The 19,596-nt window shown below is 38.8% G+C and overlaps 1 protein-coding gene across 1 annotated transcript in view; it reads left to right on the top strand.

Moving 5' to 3' along the window:
• The window catches only part of LOC104927904 (CUB and sushi domain-containing protein 1), a 294,884-nt gene that overhangs the window by 167,575 nt on the left and 107,713 nt on the right, over positions 1-19,596 (top strand). Inside the window, exons 21-26 of the mRNA XM_027281351.1 lie at positions 4,200-4,316; positions 4,590-4,805; positions 5,144-5,332; positions 6,961-7,130; positions 13,270-13,426; positions 15,737-15,928. Of these exons, the coding sequence (XP_027137152.1) occupies positions 4,200-4,316; positions 4,590-4,805; positions 5,144-5,332; positions 6,961-7,130; positions 13,270-13,426; positions 15,737-15,928 (1,041 nt within the window). The remainder of the gene's footprint in view (positions 1-4,199; positions 4,317-4,589; positions 4,806-5,143; positions 5,333-6,960; positions 7,131-13,269; positions 13,427-15,736; positions 15,929-19,596) is intronic.

The following is a 19,596-nucleotide window of genomic DNA, read 5'->3' as shown; positions in this document are numbered from 1 at the left end:
AACTAAACACAGGAGCTACAAAAGACTAGCTAGAACTTCCTGGCGATATTTTGGAGCCTCTCTGTATATGTGTGTGTTATTAGAGAAATTAATCCAGCACTGCAGAATAACAGTGGGAAATAAACATTGCAGTTTGTTAGACCATGACTACATTAATTTAGCTCTTCTCTTCAGATCGATCCATTCTCCTGTTCTCTATAGCTGCTTATCCATGCAGAGTTGTAGGGAGGGGGGTTAATTTTTAATAACACTTAATAAAACAATTTAAAATAAATTGCCTTCTGACTTTCTGATGGTGTCTAAACTATTAAAATGCTAGATAGCTCTTACTTTAAAGTGGAAACCAAATACAAAGACAAGGTAGATGCAGTTAGAAGTTATATGGTCGTCAGGCAGGCTTACACTTGGCAATAATCAGGCAGAGTTTCAGCAACCAGCACTACATCATTATCAGACAGAACTAGGCTCCACTTTCACCACAGCACCTAGTATTTGTTTTAACTTTATTTATTCAGGGAGTTTTCAGTGAAATACTCTCTCTTTCAGAGACACCCTGAACATATTCACACAGTTATACATTCACACATAGAAGCTGTCCAGTACAACCATAATTTTGATCTGCTGGCCACTGAGCAGCTCCACTGGAGAAGCTGGGGTAAAGGGCATTACTCAAAGTCACCTCAGTTGTGGTAATGAGGAGAAGGCAAAGGCTGTCTTTTACCTTCTCTACCCAGACTTATCCTGCTGGCCTGAGGAATTTAATGCATGCTTGCTTCTCTAACGTTTAGGGCACCCGTGCAAAATGCAGTGCCGCCAGCTGTGCGGTTGTGTATGAGATAAGTTTAGCGACAGCCATAAAGAAGGTAATTAGTTTATTGACTTAGATAACACAATACACACACAACATACATATATAAAACAATTCTGTCAGCACATGAATAAAATGACATGGTCTTATTTCAACATTTTCAAGTGGTATGTCTGCATCAGTGCACAGTTGTTGCTTTGAGGGTTTTATATTTCACTTCATTTTCCTGCTAACTGGTTTGAGATGGCCCAGAATGTCACGGCCATCTTTTCGTGAACATAAAAACAGAAGTGTAATGAGTAGGGCAAAGTGACTGGTAGAGCCAGAGACTCAGAGGCAGAAGAGGTGAGAGAGGTAGCTGGTGCACATGTTCCAATCACTAACTTCTTTCATCCATAGAACAATATTAGAAAAATGCTACTCCCAGTCCTCTGCTTTTTCCCGTTTCACTAGGTGTAATTGGCAGTCACAATGTTAATTGTACAATCAGTCCCCACTCCAAAGCACACACTACCACAATGGCCCAAGTTGGACATCCAGCCTCAGTGAAATCGCGAGGGTCAACAGGCACTACTCTAACAGATGCTCACAGGCCTTCCCATTCACTGTTTGCCCACAGCCCATGCTATCATGGGAGATGAATGCACAGCATCTGATTCAATCTGCCAGCTGAAAAGAATCCAATTTGAAAACCAAAGTCAGGATGTCTCAACTTGGGAGTGAGTTCATACCGAGGCAATCTATCTCACAGTATCAGCCATATAACATAAGCAGTTTTAAATGGCCACTGTGACATTTTCAATTTTCAGCCAAGCATGCCATCTCACCAGACAGCTGTTACATTACAAGACACTCTATTTCAGAACAACGCTTTTCTAAAACGACATATAGGCCTTGATTAAAATGTTATATGTCATTTTTTTGTGTGTCTGTTTTTGTTTATGCTTACCGTTATTGATTTTTTTGAATAATGAGATAATTATTGTCTTTTTATGTTCTACCTACTTTATTGACAATTTCATCTGTTTAGTTCCCCTGGTTTGCATGTTTGGAGTTGTGGGGAAAAGCCAGAGAAAACTACGGACACAGAGAAAAAACGCACAAAAGCTTAGACATGTCATATTACATGTCACTTATAGCAGAAAGCAAATCATCTTTAAAACCTCTCATGGCCATACTCAATGCAACTCATATACACACGTACACTATAACAACAATAATCTTATTTACAGTATAGTCTCAGAGGCACAGTTCGCATTTTAACAGGAAAGGCCAAACCTTTTCCTACCACCATACACACTGCAATGCACAGCCACCAGTACTCATTATTTTGAGAATATTGTGCATTTCCACAATGTCAGTTAGACCCAAACCACCCATCTTATTCCTGCAAGTCAGCTAAATCACCAAACAGATAATGCAGAACACGGCTGCTCTTTTATGTGTCAGAAAGAATACTGAAAGAGCGTTGTGACATTTTAAAGCTTGTAGTTAGAGACAAGGCAACAACTTGTTAGAAGTGACCTAAGTTACAGTGTCCCTTTATAATAAAAAAATGTCTCTAAGAGGGAGATAATTAAAGATAGAGAAAAACACGGAGGCAGGAAAGAGGAAGAGGATGGTAGCTGAAAAAACAAGCCATATCTTTCTGTAGCTTCTTTTCGGCATTCAGCCTCACGTTGCCTTTCTCAACATTGAAGGCCACCATGCTTTGATTTGTCTCGTAGATTTTTGTTGGCCATGAATAGCTTTTCTTTCTGTCTTATTTATCCCTTTTTCTCGCATTATACAGCTCACACTTTCTCACTCACAAGCATTGACAGTCCGTCTCTTTTCCTCTCTCCCACAGATCATTCATACACACCGAAGTACATGCTCTCACACACAATAGATACAGTCTCCACGCACTCATGCCTCCCTCAACAAGGGTCATTTAGCCAGACAGTGTCTTGGTTTCATTTTAAGTGAATGCTGACGGGAGTGTGGAAAAAAAAAATGTCGGCGGTTACCACAACACACTCAGAAGGCAGCTAGTTAGAGAGAGTAGCTCTCATCAAGCTACTCAACTCAACTGCAGCTCTGTTGAAATATGATATGGAAAGAGATGGAGGGACAGAGTCTGGATAGTATAGTATATAGTCTGGAGTTTATGTGTTTGTTTCATAGGCGAGAAAATCACCCCTTTTTTTTTTCCACCAGTCAAGCACTTTAATTGAATTAAATTTAACAGAACTGAGCTGAACAGAATTGAAAAGGATGTAGGCACAGTCAGAGAGAAACAAAGAGTCAATGTATTATCTTAGTTTAACAGTCTCAAATATACCTCAAGCATGTCTTTACTCTCCATTGTGTGACTATAGTAGTTTCCAATCTGCTCTATTCCAAATGGGTCTGTCCTGTTCCATATCAGTGGTGTGGTTCTGTGTGGAGGTTTGATGTCAGGCAACACAGACACCAATCTCTCTCTTCAGCTCTCCTTAAACAAATCACTTTGCCACATTCCCCCCTGCTCTGTTTCTTTTTGTCTGTACATCAAGTGCATCTCTGGACTCTGGATATGGCAGAAGTAGAATATAATATGCATAACTATTAGCGTATATAATCACCTGGAAATGTAAATTGTTGTTTTTGTTACCTTAGAATGAGTATTCATCTACATATTCAACGGTGTCCCCATACTGAACCGCCATGTTTCTTCCATAGCCCAGAAGAGACAACATTGAAACATTGTCTCAACAAAAAAAGTCAGATATTTCCCTGAGGAGTTGCTAGAAACCAATAACAGAGCTAAAAGAGAGTGAATACTGACTTACACTGGCTAGTTGGCCAGAAACACAAGTCCAAATCCAGATGTGGTTTAATCCCAGTCCATGACCATGAGTGGTCATGAAGAGCAAAGTCTATCATTATGTGGTAACCTCTTAACTCTACAGAAAGGTCCAGTGTCCAAGATTATGTTGATGTATTTGCAGAATATTGAAATGGAATATAATATTCCATATAATAGTCTTGTTAAGAGAGGAGTCCTCTTCCACAGACATGAGTCCTCTTCCACAGACATGTTGCGCCACCATGTTTCTACAGTAGCCCAGAACTGACAAACCAAACAGTTTTGTGTGTTTTTCTATGAGTTTTGCAGCCACTATAGTTTCTCCTACATGTTTGGAAATGGTGGTTGAGGTGAGCAGTATTCACTTGGTTGCGATCCACAAATTCATCGCTAGGTGTTACTAAATCCTACAAACTGGTCTTTAAATAGGTGTCAAATTTGGGTTGTATTTTTTTCCAGAATTTTTGAAGTCTGCTCAGTGGAAAAGGTTTGAAAAATAGTAGAATTTTCTTTTTTTCACCTTTTTTTCACCCTTTTCTATCTCTCACTTTCTCTCTGTAGCCCTTTGTGGAGGCTATGTCTACGGTAAAACAGGGACAATTCTGTCTCCTGGTTTTCCTGACTTCTACCCCAATTCTCTTAACTGCACCTGGACTATAGAAGTGTCTCATGGGAAAGGTAAGAACACACATACACTAGCGTTATGTTCTATTTTTTGTTTTTAATATGCTTATAAATGTGTTATATTGAAGAATGCGTTTACACTCTATATTTCTATATGTGTCAATGTGTTTCTGCTTGAGTTTCTGTATTCATCTGCTGCCTTTTATGTATCTCTGACTAACTCTTTTTTCGTACTGTCCATCCATCTGTTCATGCATCCACCTGCCCATCCATCCATGCATGCATCCATCCATTCATCCATCCATCCATTCATCCATATATTTTCAGGAGTCCATCTGGTTTTCCACACTTTCCATCTGGAGGAGAACCATGATTACCTTTCCATCATTGAGGACGGGGATTTCCAGGTTCCAGTAGCTCGACTCACTGGCTCAGTGCTGCCGCCTAGTGTCAAAGCAGGGCTCTTTGGGAACTTCAGCGCTCAGCTACGTTTCATATCGGATTTTTCCATGAGTTATGAAGGCTTTAATATTACTTTCTCAGGTAAGAACACAAGAACAAAAGCTGATTTTCTGTTCACATGATTATAGCGATATACATTTACCAAATCAACCAGTTAGTCTTCATCCTTTTTCTCCATTTTTCTTCCATTTCTCTTGTATTAAAAAATACTCTTTGAAGGAAACAAAATATTCCATGCATTCATGTCCATATAAACTAATAATAAAAATTCATCTTGAATAACATTTATCTATGGGACTTAAAGGTGAAATTAGCTGCATCAAATAATTTCTTTTAAAATGTACCATATATTTAATCACTACCATGTCACACCACTTTAGTCTCCTCAACAATGTTATTTATCGGCCCTTGCTGTATAGAATATGATTTGGAGCCATGTGAGGATCCTGGGGTGCCGGCGTTCAGCAGGAGAATGGGATTCAGATTTCGAGTTGGCGACTCATTGGCCTTCTCTTGTTTTCACGGCTACCGACTTGAGGGAGACAGCAAGATCACTTGTCTCGGAGGAGGCAGGCGAGTCTGGAGCAACATACTACCACGATGTATTGGTAAGACAGACGGACAGACTCACTAACATTGACAGTTATTGACAATACATATGAAACACAATAATTTATAATTATTACAATAATTATTTTGTATACATTTGGATTATAGTTTCAGACATGTAGTTGTCCAGGGTATGCTCATTGACCTTCCCTTTTGTACACATTATACAGTTTATAGCGACGTTGTAACAAGCCTTTGAAAACTATTTCTGTCTTCAATATTTATAGCTTTGGAGTGGTTTATCTTCTGTGAAAATAACTTAAGATAAGCCTGGAGATAATCAGGTATCAGCATTTTCCTGGTTGTATTTCACCAGTATTTTATTGCTGACACAATTGTAATTAACTATTATTTGACTATTGGTTTTATTTGCCAGCATCTAGCTGTTAGCAGGTTGTAATTTGCTGGTATTTGATGAGTATCAGTGTTTTCTTAGATGCTGCTGCTAATTTATGTGAGAATGACTGGTGGCTGCTGGTAATTTTCAAGCCCCAAAGATGAGCAGACTGAAAATGCTATAATAGCGTTATCTGTCAAGAGATCAGGCCTGACTAAGAGGAAACTAAGCAACAGCAGCTGGCAACGTTCACTGGGTTCATCTGTCTCCCTCTCTTTCTTTCCCAGTGTCCTTCTCTTAAGCTCTCTCTTTCTAACTTTCTAACTGTTTATCTTTCTCTCCCTCTGTATTTAGACAGTCCTTGGGTAGATAATTAAGGGTATTAACTGCAATATTTAAAGTGTCATTTGTTACTCCCCTTTTTTAATTTCTCTTTGCATATTTTCAAAGGGCCCTTGTTTGTCTAGGTTCGTCTGCTATCATTCTTTCTTCCTCTTTCAGCTCTTTGTTCATCCCTTTCTTCTCCCGCTTCACTATCTCATATTCTCTCACTCCTGCTTTCACTGCTGTCTTCACTTTGAAAAAGATTTATGCTTCCCGTCGCCCGCCGTAATCTGCTTTAAAAACAACAGAACATTTCCAAAAATGTTGTTTTGAATTTCAGATTTGATAAACACATTTGACTGCATCTTTTGTTTATTTCTTTTCTCAGTGAGTTACATGTTGTTCCACACCAGCTTTTCTCTTGTCTATCTCATTACTTCCATTTTCTTTTCCTCCCTACCGAGTACTGGTGGTCCTCCTCAGTGGGAGTTAAAAGCTGTCTCGTCTCTCTTTCTCCTTTCCTAATTTACATATGACAAAAGTCTATTTGCACAAAGTGCCACTTATTTGAAACTTTGATGGCCACTGCACCTGCAAGATAATTCTGTATCATTTCTATGAAACACTCTCTAACAAACTGATCCAAACCCTGTATTTTACCCCTATTTTTTCAATATTTTGTTTTATGTTTGTCTGTACTGTTCTTCATCCTTGTTTGTTTTGTCGTATTTGAATCATATTTCAAACACTCGCTTTTAAGCTATGTTAGACTATTCATTATTGTAATCATGCCTGCTGAGTTAAATAAGGTTACTTAATCTCTTTTCGTCATGCAGAATTGTGAGTTCTCCCCTCTTTTTAACACAACAAGTCAACCAAGATATTCTGACTGCTCAAAGATAATCAGGTAGAAATACTGTGATTTTGATCCACACTGTCCTGGTTCTCTTTACTCTCTTGCTATAGCGGAGTGTGGAGCCTCCTCACTAGGACCAGAAGGTGTTCTCCTCTCTCCTAACTTCCCCTCCAACTATGATAACAACCACGAGTGCATCTACCGCATTACTACCGAAAAAGGCAAAGGCATCAGGCTGAAAGCTGAGAGCTTCTTGTTGCAAGAGGGCGACTATCTCAAGGTATGTGGAAACACACATAAATATGTAAATATGACAAGCTTTTCTCAAAGGCAGGGGGTATATAATCTATAAATGCATTATTTACTCACAAATTCAGATACATACACAATGCATATACAGCCTGTCTGTCTATATGCAATGACTGGGCATTATTAGGTTTTCTTAAAATATTTTCATTCAGATATCATAGAGCATAAAGTATGTAACCACAAACATATTATTCTCATGCTCAAAGCCACCTATTTTTCTGGTGAGCATTTTTCACAGATATGATTCAACAATATAACAAGAAGTTTCAGTATATTCAACCTTGACTTGACTTGCTTATATAATTTGAGGTCATGTTAGCCACTATGAGCTTCCTGTGCTTCATATGATTCATCAAGATGTACAGTGACCTGTGTGATGCAATTTTTCATGCTTTAACTGCTCTTTCTTCTTTGTTTGGCACAGAATCAAAGAACTGTCTTGAATGAGAATTTCTGATCTGCACATTTTGTGTCTGTATGCTGGGGTTTTTATGTTGCATTGCGGAGCCCAAACGTTCTCAATGCGGTCCTCAAAGCTTACCAATTCTCTAAGCTTTAGTTCCAGCCATGCACACCTGATCCAATTTAGGTGTCAGGAAACGTATAGCCCTTAATTGTATGAGGTGTGCAAGAAAAAGACTGGAGTAAAAACAGGAACAACAGCAGAGGCTTTGGTTTAGTCGGTATGTAGTTAAATTGTATTAGCAAGGTTCGCCCTAGCTGTTAGAGGTGTTAAACATTGTTGTAAGAAGCAGTAACATCCCTGCAGGGGTTTATTACCCATGTTCTCTATTAGTGCTGATGGTGCTGCTGCTTCAGGGTCCATCCACGGCTGAATGAATACGGGGTGAACAGAGGCAGCAAAGGATCAATTCTGCCTCTGTTAACCCTCTTACGATCCCGTCACTACAGTATAATTTTTTTTTCTATCTGAAGGTTAACCTTGTTTTTCTATACTTTTATTGGTCGTCATGTGTAGTAAGACTAAGTTAGATAGAACTATATATAGGTATTGAACATGATACTATACAGCTAGCATATCATGGTGCAACATTTGTTTGTATTTAGACAACTATCAGTGCTTTCTGATTGCTACCAAAAAAACAAACAAACATCATATCGACTGATACTGTTTGCAGTGTCAGCTTTAATTCTGTTGCACTTGAAGACACTGGGAGGCTCTACAAACTTGACAATACAATATGTCATTAAGATTCTTCTCAGTCTTTTAGTCTCCCTATAAAGGAAGGATTAAGGATTTAGAGTTGTCTCAATATAAAGTATATATATATATATATAAACAATTTATGTTGTGTTTACATGTTATGAATTTATATGTGAATACTTGTGTACATCTGAGCTACAAAGAAAATTACAGATGTTCCCAAGACTCATAATTCCACATAAGCCCTCTCTTGGGTACATGTGCCCACTTCGGTGTCAGTTAGAGCAGAGCAGCTGTGTGAGCTGTTTTACAATTTTGACGCTGTCCTACAGACACCGTCTAAGACTTTTTCTATTCACAATGTCTCTTAGCAGTATTAGGCCTGAGGGCATGGTTAAGCCAGTATGTGGTTAGAGTGTATTATCAGCATTAGGCCTGGAGCATTGGCTGAGCCTTTTTGTGGTTAGATTATATTAGCAGGGTTCTCCCTGGCTTTTAGAGATTCATGACATCATTGTAAAAGGTGAAATTCTTCCCAGTGGGATAGGCATTAAATTCAGAAAAATCCTCTTGAAGGAAATGAAAGTAACACCAAGGTGGTTAACAGACATAAACATGCTTAAATATTGCTTATTATCCAGTATATCCCAGCATAGCCTGAATTCTGAAAATAGACATAAAGAGAAGCAGATCCAGCCTACTGAAGTTTTTTTTTTTTTTTTTTTTTTTTTTTTTTCTTTTCAACTTGCTTTACACCACAGCCCCCCTCCCATTATGTAATTGCCTTTGCGGTTTAACAAAAGGATGCAACCTCCATGACTGGAGAGGGGAGGGAAGCGTTCGACTATGATTGTGTTCATCACAAGGCATTTGACATAGTATTTACTGTAATAAATTGATTCCTTATCAGAAAATAACAGGAACTGAGAACCAGAGTACAGAGAATGACGAGAGATCACAGAAGTTAATGAGGACACACTGGATGCTAACATAGCAATCAAAAAGTAATGGGAGGCCCCAAGACTGACTGCAAGAATGACACATCACGTTCAACATAGGGCGTAGAAAAATATTAGATTTTGCATTTACTTTTGACGCTTGTGGTCCCTAATTAATGATAACAAATAAATCACATGAAAAGTATGTGTGTTTTTTGCAGTCACTCCCTCTCCCTGTGCAACTTTTGTATAAAGTGAATTTCCCAGTGTCGGATCATTAAAGTCTATCTTATAACAGCAATGTGCATACTGTAAAACACAGCAAAAATACTTGATAACACATGATAATTAATATTTCTTGGTATTTAAATGCACACAATTGGACCAGCATCATACTTTTAAAAAAATATTATTATTGTTTTCATTTATTTTTATTAAAGTGCAAACAGTTGAAAACATCTCCAGTCTTTTCACACAACTGTTTAATTAATATGTCAATCTAAATGTCAGATCAGATCAGTAATTAGAGAGCCGCACATTTTTAATTTCCATTGTGTTTTCAGCATCTCATTAAGTGTACTGTAGCAACACCCTCTGAAGCCTGTCACACCACCAACACTTTACTGTTCACCAGTATAGATACTTTTAAGTTCTTACAAAACTCTCAGGCCAAACTTCTTCATTTTTGCCCCACTAGAAGTAAAGATCTATGAGTAGTCAAGTTGTTTCTCCACTTTCATAAATCAAACATTTTTCTCTCTGGTGTGAAATAGCCAAATGAGGCTGGCATGGCTATTGACCTTTAGTCTCATAAATGACACACTGTAGACCAAACAGTGTAGTAAAGCAGTTTTGGCACTTTCCAGCTGAACATTCATCATTTTAAAAATATAGGGTACGGTCAAAAATCTGTCATGCTACAGTAGTAATTATGCAAACAATAGCAGGTGCTTGATGAAATCTGTACTATAGTCATCCTGTGTGATGGTATAGAGATGAGCGTTTATGAGAGCGATGACTAGTAATTTGCAACATGCCTATTAATTATATTTTTCCCAAAGAATTTGCAGGAAGCATAACTATAATGAACTGGAAGGAATGCCCCAAAGTGCCACGTAGGCTTGCAATTAGCATGGCACTCCCCAGGCTAATGTTAACGGAGCTAATGCTTGTTACTGCAGCAGAATACTCTGAACACAAACCATTTGTTTGACAGTTCCGGCGAGCTTCAGGCTACAATCTCCTGTAACATATGAACCAGCTCATTACAATTCATATTGCTATTGGCTAAGGTTTCACCCAGGCGCTGTTAAAGAAAGCGCTACACAGGCTCAATTCCCCCAAAATGCCCTCCAATACAGTGTTTGACCAAATCTGCTCATATGTACTCCAACCCCGAAGAAGAAAAAAAAAGAGCGAGTGAGAAGGAAACAAAGTGGGGGTGTGCTGGAATTGTTCTATGAAAATAGAGGTGATGGAGAGCAAGTGAGAAAGAGAGAGAGCCAGACAGACACAGAGAGGAGGGGTGGCAGATGGTGACATGTTGATTTATGAGCCGCAGGGCTTTTCATTAACCATACTGAGTTTTACTGAAACAGAGAGAAGTGGAGAGAGGAGAGAAAGAAAGAGAGACAGACAGCAAGATGCAAAACTGGGGGACACTGAGAGATAGGGAAGGGATGCAGGGGGGAAGGAAAGGAAAATAAAGAGTATTAATTCTACAGATACCACCTTTTTTTATGCTTTTGCTCATTTACCTACTGTCCTTTGTCATGTCTCCCTATCTTCTTCATGTGTATGCTTTCCATCACAACCACACACTATAGTGCAGCTCCTACTATGGCTTCAGGTAGATGTGTCTCCTCTGACTGTCGATATTGTGCAGCAAGAACGGTACACTGCCTTAGCCTTTTTTTTCTTTGGCATTCCTGCCACCTGCAGAAATGTCACCAGCAATCTGTGGAAATGTCTCCGGCTGCCAAATATAAGTATGCGCAGTTCACATTTAGATCCCAGCTGTGAGATAGCATTATGAGGCGCTTCAGAATCCTAATTCTCCTCTTCATACTGTAGTCAAAAGTACACCGCACGTCCCCAGACTACTGCACATTACAGCTAGATTCGTGAATTTTGACCACTAGAAGATGGAGAATAGACTCCAAAACAAACTTAAGTGTCTCGGAATCTAATACTTCCTTCCTGTAAACTTGAAAAGTTGCTCTCAAAGGTCCATCCATCTAAATTTCTGTAACATATTCTGCTGCATAGTCCTCTAATCTGCTCTGTGCCTCTGTATGCTGCAAACAATGATTTCACTAAAACGTGACAAATGTGACTAAATACACAGCTTGCATTTGTCCCTGTAAACTTCAAAAGCTGCTCTTGGAGGTCCATCCATCCATATACATTTCTCTAACATCTTGTCTTGTACTCTGCTCAGTATGTTGCAAACAATGATATCAATAAAACTCTGTCACTAGCACAGTTTTGTCACAGCTTTGTTGTATGTATGTTAGCTTATTTCAGTTCGCACAAGGGATGTGTGTACATCAACCATTCAACTGGACACTGTTTGTTTTTGCTTTGACATTTGTATGATGTTCAACTCTGTCAACTTTGCTCAACTTTCTTGTGTTGCCAAGCTACAAACATCTCTCTGGGAGCCAGTACTCCACCCTCCGTATCTACTTGTCTGGGCTCATTTGAGATAAATGACCTCAAGCTGTTTTGTGTCTTGTTTGTGCTGCCAGTTGGTGCACACAAAACCAGGTTGATGATGTTCATTGTGCAAACAATGAGAAGCAAAATAGTTAGGAGACCAAAAGTTCTGAGTCGAGCTGAAATACTAAAATGATATCATCTTTATCAATTTATACAAATGGGAAGAAGAAAATGCTCATCCACAAAGAGAATGCAAGCCTTCAGAGTCCTTCAATATTAATCAGTCCAGTGATGTTTTTTGGTGTAAAATGAAAATATCCTATTTTCACTTTCCTCTTCTCACTCTCCTGATATTCTCAACTCCTCTTATATGCATGACAGCATCTCAAAACACACACGCACACACACACACACACACACACACATTGACTTGCTTAGTTAGCAGCAGAGAAGATTCGTCCTGAGACTTTTAGCTTTTTCGGGTTATTTTTCTAGGAAACACATATTACTTCTTAATGGTTTCCTCTGTTAAAATGAATCCACTTAAGTAGCGTCATTTTTAACAAAGATTTGGAACACTTATCACAGCCGGAGACAAACCCAACTGTAAATAAACTGTTTTATTTTTTATTGAGGATTGCAATATCCCCTCTGCCAATACACAAATTACTATTATTATTATTAAGTGATACTTGAATACTGCTTCCCACTGCTGCTACACAAGGACTAAAGTGCACATTTCAAAGCAGGCTTGTAAACAGTTTCACTCAACCACTTTTAATTGTTTACAAACAACATTTAAGTGCCATATCCTGTTTATTAAACCACTATGAAACCCCTCAATGTTTTTATTTTTCATTTTTCATTTTTAATTTAGTACCTGGAATGATGAAAAATCTTGATGGTTTAAACATAAAATAGGCTTCATCGGTTCTGCTGACTGTTACTGTCGCTGGTTAACAACTCATCTGTGACCTCAGCGTGATATTTAAGGCTCTACATTTGGTGGTGCTTCCACACTGATGCAAAGCTAAGCAAAGTAGTTTATTTTCTGAAGGACAGTGAGCTTCGTCTGTGTTGTTATGTGACATTTTGGAGGGTCATTGTGTGTTACAGAGGAGAGGCACAGGCATTTTTGGATTCAAGACTGATTACATTTTGTGCTGTTTTTTGTTTTTTTTCCAGACTATGTCAGCAGCCCGCTGTGCACTCATGTTCTGTGATATTCTCATCTCATCTCAATGTGGTGGACGTGCATCCATATAAGCTTCTACAAAACCAGACAAATCTGTTTAACTCGTGTTTTTTATTCATGATGTGTCCTGCTCCTGTGTTTTGATCGACAGGCATATGATGGAGAGAACACGTCATCCCGTCTCCTTGGCAACTTTACACGTGATGGCATGATGGGTCATATCATCAACAGTACATCCAATCGCTTGTGGCTTGAGTTCAACAGCAATGCCTCTGGAACAAGTCAGGGCTTCCGCCTCACATACACAAGTGAGTTGTTTGAGAATTTTTTGACTGATTAGAAATGTAGAAATACAATTTTTTTCCCCTCTACATTTATAATTACAGCCATGTTAATAAAGCACCCCTCTCTTTCACTCTCTCACACTGTATTTGTACACATACACACACAAAGAAATATTTCCTAAATTTTACGTAGCTCACCGTGAAGGTCCTTGTAAGGAGATATTTTTAATTGAAAGCTAGGGTGGTTGTCATTGTGTTAGACACTGCCCTCGTGGATATATCCTGCATCTGCCCTGTGCCTCAGTCAAGTGATTCTTGAGTGCTACGTACCAGAACAAAATAGGTGTCATGTACTACAAAACTCTAGAGACTAGTCTCTCACCGTTAGCAAATTACCAAGCTGTTTCTTTCACTTCTGACAGCTGAAAAAAGATCAACAATCAGGTTTCTGAGCAATTTCTGTTGAAGGTGTAGTCCAAAGTGCAACAGTAGTTTGCCGAGCATACAGAAAAAGGAAATGGGTACCCCTCTCTCCCTCTCTCAAACACACACACATACACACACAAATCTTAAAGGCTTTAAAGATAGTCTGTTAAGAAGCCAAGACCAGCTGCTGTGTAAGTCAAAGAGGCCATTAGAGGAGCATTTATCTGCAAGTCGTTAAAAGAAGGTGAGAAAGTGACACATCTGGAGTGAAGAGCGGCTGGACGGTGGGACAAACGGATGAAAGTAGATGGTATATGGATACTAGATGGATGCTGTGTACGTCAGTTAAACCATTAGACAGCCGTTAATCTGCAAGTCATTAAACTGGAGAAGGTGACACCTTCTGCAAAGTTCTGCTGCAATGATGAGCTGATGGACAGATGAGAGAGATTGATAGACGGTTTAAACAGGAGGAAGAAGTGAGAGAGGCAGTGATGGTTTCTTAAGCTGGGCCAGGCACCGACTAAAACAGCTTAAATACTACAAAGTGTAGGAAGGCAATTTTAATAGAGTAATAAGACTTCAAACATCTGTTCGTGACATTAACAAGAAAGGGTGACAGAAGTGAGATGCGTCCGTTTTGCTAAAATGAATAGAGACAGGCAGTTGTAGACACACCTCACAAAACTGTGAGACAGCTCACTTAAAAAGTTGTTGGCTGTGTAAAAGATGTTATTACAACACTTTATGGAAGAGGACATTTTGATTGGACAATGATAAATAAGGTATTGTTTTACATGTAATAGACCTTTTTCATAGCAGCCATTTTGACATGAAATGGTAAACACACGGATGTTACCTACGATAGTAATAAGGCACTGTTCTATTCAGGTCCGACAGGGAGTCAGGGTGCTTGTGTTGTGCATGTTGAAATCTCTGCTGCAATAAATGGAACAGAGCCTTATTTAGTATCATTGGAAGCTCCCTACTATTTCATGTCAAAATGTCTGCTGTGAAAAAGGTCTATTACATCACTCATCAGTTGAGAGGATTGGTGGAAGATTGCTGTAATCAAATCATTTAGCGACATCTTCTGCCAAAAAGACATTACATAGTCTTTACTGATAAAAGCTCAATTTATCATCAGCAAATTTGAAGTATCACTTAATTTATTTGGATAACAGAATCTGTTTGGTCAGATGATTTTCAGTAAATTGTCTCATGTAATGTATAGAGAGACAAACTATTTATGATAGTGACCAATTTACTGTTCAGTGTCCATTATATAGCAACCCTCGATGTCTCAGATCTGAGGGAGGATGTTTTGAGGGAGGCTGACCTGATGGAAAGATATTATGTTTGTTATTATTGTTGTGTCTTTGTTTATCCATCTGTCTTAGAGGCGAGAAACTTTCCTATCCTTTGTTATCTTCAAAATACACAGACATCCCTCGCAATGGGCTCAATCAAGTGTACAGTATAGTTGTCTTTGTGTGGGAAGTAAAATTATGTTTTCATGTTTTCTCACAGTTTCATATAGGGAGCCGCATTTTAAATCCATACATATAATCACTGGTGCTCCTCACATATACCCTAACCCTTTAGAAAAAGGAGAAGCCTTCGCATTTTTAAAATTTATTAGAAACAAACATACAAGTAGAATCTGTAGAAATATCCGGTAGCTTTCCCACAGCTGGGACACAAGGTTTCAGCATCAACAGTGAGGTAAACTTGAAATTTCTGCAAGAAGTAGTGGAATTCAGGAGAATAGCAGAGCGCTATGACCTTATGCCCTCTTGTCCAAAACCTGCTCTGAACCGCCCTATTTCTTAATGCAATATTGTCTTACTGCATGGACAGAAGCTTCTAATCTGTATGTGTGTGTTTCTCTTGTCTATTTCTTTTTAGGTTTTGACTTAGTGCGCTGCGAGGAACCAGGTGTCCCTAGTTATGGCTATAAGATTCAAGATGATGGTCATTATGCCAACACTTTTGTCCTGTACTCCTGCAACCCTGGATACAGTCTCCATGGAAGCAGTACACTGACTTGTCTTAGCGGGGACAGACGTGTCTGGGACAAACCACTCCCCTCCTGTATCGGTTAGTATGCCAACACGTGTAGGTTCTATGTATATCAATTATTCAAAACTTACAAGAACTGAATTATTAACCTCTGGGTGATTGTTCTTATACCATTCAATGAGAAATATAGCAGGGAGAGGCAGCAGTCGAAGGTTCCTGTCTATTTCTAAGTTCCAGCAAGACCATGATGATTCAAAGGGAGAATGAGTGAACGACATCGAGTCAATACAGGGGAATACTTTGAAAAGAGGGCATGTGGACTGATTCAACACTCTGTGGGAAATATTCATAGTGGTCCTAATACACCTCCTTGCGTTTAAAAAAAAAAAAAAAAAAGCTCTTGCTGATCCATCAAACTGTGCACACAGGACTATCTGGGCTGTCCAAGCCCAGATAGTCCTGTGTGCACAGGATGTCACCGGAGATGAGATTTTAGTGCACCAGCCGTCTGTGTATTTTAAGGATGGCATGGTTAAGGTGCAAAAATAGGGGATGACTGTCTGAATTGAACTTTGATAAATTTATAATGTAAGCCAGACTACTTTCTTGTACCCTGAAGGTGTGCATGGTATTTTATGCCAAGCACTTTGACAGAAGCCTTAGCTTTCTGTTCTATTCTCAGCATGCACAATAAATAGAATATTCTATCAACAGAGACTTTTTCAGAACCCAGAAAATGACGTGATATAAAAACAGTATAGATTAATTTGAAATTGTTGAGTGTATCTTTTTCAGATACTGGACAATGCAGACTAAAATAAAAGTGCACCCATTTGCACTTTATTGATGACTGCATCCTGTCTTACTTTCAAAAGTTCTTATAATTATTTTCCCTTGCCTGCAAGCTTTTATGTCAGTATAGTCAAAGCAGTGGCAATTATTGCACCTGGAGAAATTAAACTTTTCTCATCTAAGCCTTGTCACTGTGCACCCACATCAACTGTGATAGAATGACTAATTATGATATAAATTATTCTGGGAATAGGAGTCAGATTTTAGATACTTCTGACTCACTGAGCTATAGAGTATGATGACAAAACACTATAAAAATATTAATAACGCCAATCATGCATACCGCTAGTTAATACACCAAAAGGCTGCGATTCTTTTTGCCTTTATTTCAATCTGAATCTTTTGCGAACACATTGAAAACAAGAAACCTAAAATCAATGAAGTTGTATTAAGTCGTATACATTTTTAGTTGAAAGAACACAGCATTGAGAAAATTATGAGAACTGCCCAAAGCATTATGCAATGTAATAATCAGCCTGCTGCTGTGTATTCCGACAATATTAGGTTTTATTTTTCAGACGGTCAAAGTGACAAAAATAACTTGCTCATTTGGCATATGTCGAATATATTTAAATATTTCTCAGATTTTGAGGTAGATAAGTCTGCCAGAGGGCAGATTTAGCTTTAGCTTGCACTTGGCAGCCCTTAATTAGAGAGGAGTGTGCCGAACGAGTCAGGTGTTTTGACATGGTGATTTATTTATTTTTTCTTTTGCTTATGGACCTGTGAAAGTTGTTTTGTGCTTTCAGCTATAGTGTAGCATATACAGCTGGCCATTTTTATTCCTTATTACCATTCAGGAACCACCATTGAAGCATGAACTCGACTTTCGTTTGTTTGTTTGTATTGTTTGTATTGTTTCTAGCTTTGAAATCCCTAAAGCAGATTCCCTATTTTTAAAGGCCATAATTCCTGCTTGTCCATAAATATTTTGTGGCTTTGCATATTTTACAAATTAAATCACTTTCCCTGTAAATACGTCTGCCCTGTTCGGTAGATGTGAGCACTTGGCACATGTTAATTTAGAAATTCCCTTCTGCAGAGCCAAACCTTGTGTCTTTCTAACCTGCCAGCACACCTGAGCTCTCTGAGGTGGGACATAGCCTGATGTGGTTGCTAATGGCAACTAAAGAGAATGTGTGTTCAGGTGTGTGCAGTGAATGTGTTTATGTGGGTGTGAATGAGAATGAGTGTGTGTTTTTGGCTGGATGTGTGTGAATCTCAGAGTGCGCTTGTGGGTGTGTGTGCATATCTCTGCAGTCAGTCACTAATTTGGAGCTGCCTTATCTCAGATATGCAAGAAACCAGGTGAATACTTGCTGGCAGAGCCCTGAGCTAACTACCTCTATGGTTACCTTTGTATCATCCTGTTTTATCTGTCTGTTGGGCGTTTGTCTTCCTTGTCTGTCTGTCTGGCTTGGTCCTATATCTGCATGTACTAGCATAGAGATGAGGAGATGGCTTTGCTTCAGGCTGTTTCTATACCATCTCTCTCTCAGTTGTCATTGGGTTAGACTTACTAAATAACTCTCTTTTTTTCTCTACTTGTGCATTGTGCCTCTTTCCCTCTCTACCCGCTTTTCATGATAAAACATAGCAGAGTAGTTTCCTTTCTCCCATGTTTTCTATTACCAGGGACTGGTTATGTTCTGTGCGTGTGTATGTGAAGGGGTGTGCATTCATTTGTTTGAACCGTATGTACTTGCGCATCTGCAGAAGTATTTTTGAGCCTTGGTGTGTCATTATCTTCTACTCCCTTTGTGCTTGTGTGTACATGTGAATGTGTATTTGTTGTGTACTCTGCCTCAGGTAATGCAACACCAGTACGTTATCATGGAATTGTAGATAGCAGAGCTGTGTTAAAGGTGCCCTCTTAACTCACAAAAACATAACACACATTGCACAGAGTGATATAAAGCCTTCTCTTTACCAAACCATTTTGTAATCAGCGGCAATCTGCTGGCTTAGTGGTGTACCATGTGTACCACATACGACCATTATGAGTTCAAATCTGCTTGCTCCCAGCTTTTTCCCTTGCTTCCTGTTCTTTACGATCGGAAACAATATAAAAATAACACAGAGAGCCATGTTCTCTCTTGTGCATTAAATAACATCTTTTTTTGAACTTTGAACACTATAGGGATATCCTTAAGGGAAAACAGCCATCAAAGGTATTCACCAACCTTGAAACTGTATGGTGGGATCTGGGATAATTCAAGGTTGATTTAATGATTCAAGCCTTTCTTAACTGATTCTCATTTAACTCAACCTTCACACCTCAGAGTAATTTACTGCAACGTAGAGGAGCTGCCTCTCATGAAGATGAATGGAAATGTTAACAGGGCTTAAAAGAAGACCAAGAAATATGATTCCAAAAATCTGGTTGCATTGAGAGCAGAGATCTTCGCAAGTCCAAGATGGTGAACCAAATCTGAAATGGACCCTACCCAAATCCTTTTCAGAAAAGAGAACCCTGACAGGGACCTAAGCACAGTCAGACCTCATCAAATATACCCAAGGATAATAGACCCAATTCAAAATGCAGTGACTTGAACAAAATAGACCTTACTAACACTGGCAGCAGCATCAAGCTCTATTGATTAACAAGCTATAGCTGTTGAAAACAGCAGCAATATAATAATAATGATGTCCTGAGAGAAACCGTAAAATCATAGAAATGAATTCCAAAAATCAAAAGTCATTTGTCTATATGGACCAAGACTATTTTCTCCATCAAATATTCTTTAGTCAATTGATAGACATAAGATAATAATTCGAGTTAAAATCTGTATATATCGTTTTTTCCTAGAATGTTTTCGCTGGCTGTGAATATTTCAAACAGTAGCATGTGATCAAATGCATCTTTCATTCAGATCCAGTCTAATATTAGACAT

This window comes from Larimichthys crocea, chromosome VIII (genome assembly GCF_000972845.2).
Source record: "Larimichthys crocea isolate SSNF chromosome VIII, L_crocea_2.0, whole genome shotgun sequence".
NCBI lineage: Eukaryota > Metazoa > Chordata > Actinopteri > Sciaenidae > Larimichthys > Larimichthys crocea.
The sequence above is the reverse complement of the archived record's forward strand: the minus strand, read 5'-3'. Positions and strand labels throughout refer to the sequence as shown.